This window comes from Pteropus medius, unplaced genomic scaffold (assembly GCF_902729225.1).
Source record: "Pteropus medius unplaced genomic scaffold, Ma_sr-lr_union100, whole genome shotgun sequence".
In the NCBI taxonomy this organism is placed as follows: domain Eukaryota; kingdom Metazoa; phylum Chordata; class Mammalia; order Chiroptera; family Pteropodidae; genus Pteropus; species Pteropus medius.
This window is the reverse complement of record NW_024344370.1, coordinates 3,028,690-3,031,886: the sequence shown is the minus strand read 5'-3', so window position 1 is coordinate 3,031,886 and position 3,197 is coordinate 3,028,690. Positions and strand designations below refer to the sequence as shown.

The following is a 3,197-nucleotide window of genomic DNA, read 5'->3' as shown; positions in this document are numbered from 1 at the left end:
CACTGAAGGGGCAAGAGGAAGAAACAGTCACAAGGCCGGAGCCAGTATGAGCGGGAGTCATGGAGGGAGGCAGGCCCTGCCGGAGCCTTGTCTGCAGCAGCTTGGCAGTGGGGAAAGAAACACCTGACCTTTCTCCTTCATACCCACCAATCTTCTCTTCCAGTCTCTGGTTTGCAGTCAGTGCGTCCATTTTCTGAATCCAATTGGTAACTGAATGACGTGGCCATAGGAGTCAGCCTGCTTGGGGGCGGGGTGAGGCTGAGACGGGCAAAGGATGGGTCTGGGTTGGCAGCAAGTGGGAAGGACAATGGATAACAACCAGTATGATCAGGATATCAAACTCCATGCAAATATAATCCTAATTTTGTGTAAAGTGATATCAATATTTATGTATAAGGGAAGACTGAACTAGAAATTTAAAGTAGCTCCCTCATGGTAGTAGTAGAATAATGAATGTTTTTTATTTCTATAATGTTTGGTATAGTTTCCAAATCAAAAAATAGCTATGTATTACTTTAAACTTTATCTTAGGAAAAATAAATGCTAATCGGATGATGCGTTTGTTTTAATTTTTAAAGGACATATTTCCTATCAGTGGCTCCTCATGATAAGAATTTCACTTCCTTAACTTTCTCAGAAGTAAGATCTCACCTACAGTAAGATCAAGGCCAAATGAGACGGTTTGTTTGTTTCTAAGCTTGAGTTTATTTTCACACTATTCTGCTAACCAGTGGGAAAGTATAATGTAGATATTTCAGTTCTAATATTAGTCGATATAATTTCTTTAAGCACGATTAATTTCATTATGGAGCAAAGCTGGTCTGTGATATTCACTCTGTCAAACATATCCTAGAGTTGGATGCACAAACCTTAGTGCATAGGCAATAACCTCATATAAAACACGTAGCTTCACAATCCTTTCAGTTTAATTAGACTGTAAACAAACATCTCTCTCAGACTACATTTGTTTTCGAAATGACTCTTAGAACTGTTTGATTTATTTTCCTATTGCTTCTTGCCTCTCATTTTTGCACTTGAACCACAAAGCACCGTAGACGAGCAGGGCGGTACGGTCAGCGGTCTCCAGGCCGTCCTGGCTGTTTCCACACCCCACCTTCCTCTTCTATTCATAGCGCTGTTCTCAGGCTCACACAGGGTGCAGGGTAAAAGCAGCTACTTCCTCCAAAGAAATATTCGCTATGTACAGAATGAGATAGCAGATCTTTGGAATGTCACAGACCAGCTGTTGAGAGCAACATTTCTAAAGCAAACTCTTAGCTTCCTCCAACGTCTCAGCCTCTCCCTCGGGCTGAAGCAGCATTTGGGGAAAAAGGAAGCAGTGCTGAGCCTACGCACTGTGCACACTCAGTGCCTGTGGAAGCTCAGCCTGGAGCTTCGTGGCCTGCCAGGCTATTTAAAGCTAAGGATTATGCAGAGAGAGCAGATGCATTACATTTTGCCATATTCTGACATCTAAAATTTTAAATAGCATCTAAAGAGCATATATTAAAATTCTTTGATTTCGGTACTCCTTAAAGTGTTTTCCTAAACTTAATATGAACTTATAAACATATGAATTAACACATATCTTATTTATATTTCATAAATATTCACAGAACATATGCTGTTTAAAAAAAAACACTGCAGATAAAATTCAGTTTAGCTTAAAAAAGGATGAGGTACATATTTGGAACATTTTAAAAATAAGATTTATGTCTGAAAATTCCAATATAAGTTTAAGGCAGCGAAAACTGCAGTGAATCATAGATATATTTCAGACCAAATTTCCAAGTGCTATATTTTAACCTTCAGACTGTGTATTTACAAATCTCCACTGTAATAAAATACACTGAAAAGGAAAGCTTATCAGGTGAAGGAGATCACAATTCTTTCTAGCATTATAAAAAGTTTTCATAAAATGGATAAACATTTCTTAAATTAGTATGGCTCTTTTGCCACCATTTCTTACAAATGCAACTTCTCTGGCATTGTTTGATTAATGAAGAAATAATTATCAGTTCTTTCTAGTATCAAACTAGTCTCAAAAAACTGTCAATGTTTCAGGTGTAAGAAGAGCATCACTCTCAACTGTAGGAACATATTTAACAATAATCCTTTCCGAGTAAGTGTAACAAAGACAATCTTGACATACCAGGAACTATGTTTATATTTTTAATCTTCGTAAAAATCAGTTCAAACGTGCATAAAACAAATATTCCTGTGGTACCATTTATTGACTGAACTGTAATATTCCTCATGTCGCATAAACAGGAACAAATAAGATTCACTTAGTCCCAACTGGATCCTTTACTTCCACCACCAGAATTCCATCATGACAGAGGATCGCGGACAAATCTTTGGTTTCAATGCCATCTGGCAGTTTATACTGTCGGGTGAAGCTTCTTGAGATAAAACCATGCTCGTCCATTCTGGTTCCATGTTGAGCCTTAATCAGCAGCCAGCCTTCAAAGGTCTGAATGATGATATCTTCGGGGAGGAACTGGACCACGTCCACCAAGATCTGGAAGCGTGATTTGCCTTCTTGGGGTGGCGTCTCTGCCGCTGAGTCTACTGGAGGAGCCTGGGCCACCCTGGCTTTTCCCAAGTCCACGGTGGTTGGCCCAGGCAGTGCATATAAAGCATGATCCAGCCTGCAGTCTTCCAAACCTCGAGCTTCAAACTCCTCCTGGTAACGTACTGGAGTCTCTATGAGGTGCCTCAGAATGATTTTTGCCATAGTGGAGGCAGAAACAGCAATCAACAGCTTCGCTTCAGTCTGCGTTCAGTTGGTGGCGAACCCTTGCCTTTGCCTTCTGACAAGATTATCAGCTGGAGCAGCTATTCGCTTATAACCCTGAGCAGATGCAACCACTTAATTAGGCCTGAATCATACCAGCACACACTCTTGTCTTTTCACACACACTGACAATGAACGGCTATTTATAGGGCATGTTTCGGAGTTGCATTTAGCACACAGCCTGCTCGAGCTGCGGAGTCAAGGATCGCCCTCACATTCTCGGTTATCTTTGGCAAATGTGTCTGCCTTACTTACCTCGAGAGAAAAAGAGAGAAAAATACAGAAATAGTATTTTAAAAATATCTGATTGCACTGTCCTTGGGAACTACAGTGATCTAAGGGACTATGACTTAGAACGGTTCAGACATACATGTGTACTCATAATAGAAGCTACGATTGC

At 40.4% G+C, this 3,197-nt stretch overlaps 1 protein-coding gene across 1 annotated transcript; it reads right to left on the bottom strand.

Moving 5' to 3' along the window:
* Positions 1-2,081: 2,081 nt before the first annotated feature.
* On the bottom strand, positions 2,082-2,909 carry HSPB3 (heat shock protein family B (small) member 3). The gene has a single exon (XM_039870240.1). The coding sequence runs from the start codon at positions 2,735-2,737 to the stop codon at positions 2,285-2,287; it is 453 nt and encodes a 150-aa protein (XP_039726174.1). The 5' UTR covers positions 2,738-2,909; the 3' UTR covers positions 2,082-2,284.
* Positions 2,910-3,197: the final 288 nt, after the last annotated feature.

Bases quoted from the DNA above. Each gene is read 5' to 3' on its own strand.
- HSPB3 (XM_039870240.1), bottom strand. From the start codon at position 2,737: ATGGCAAAAATCATTCTGAGGCACCTCATAGAGACTCCAGTACGTTAC.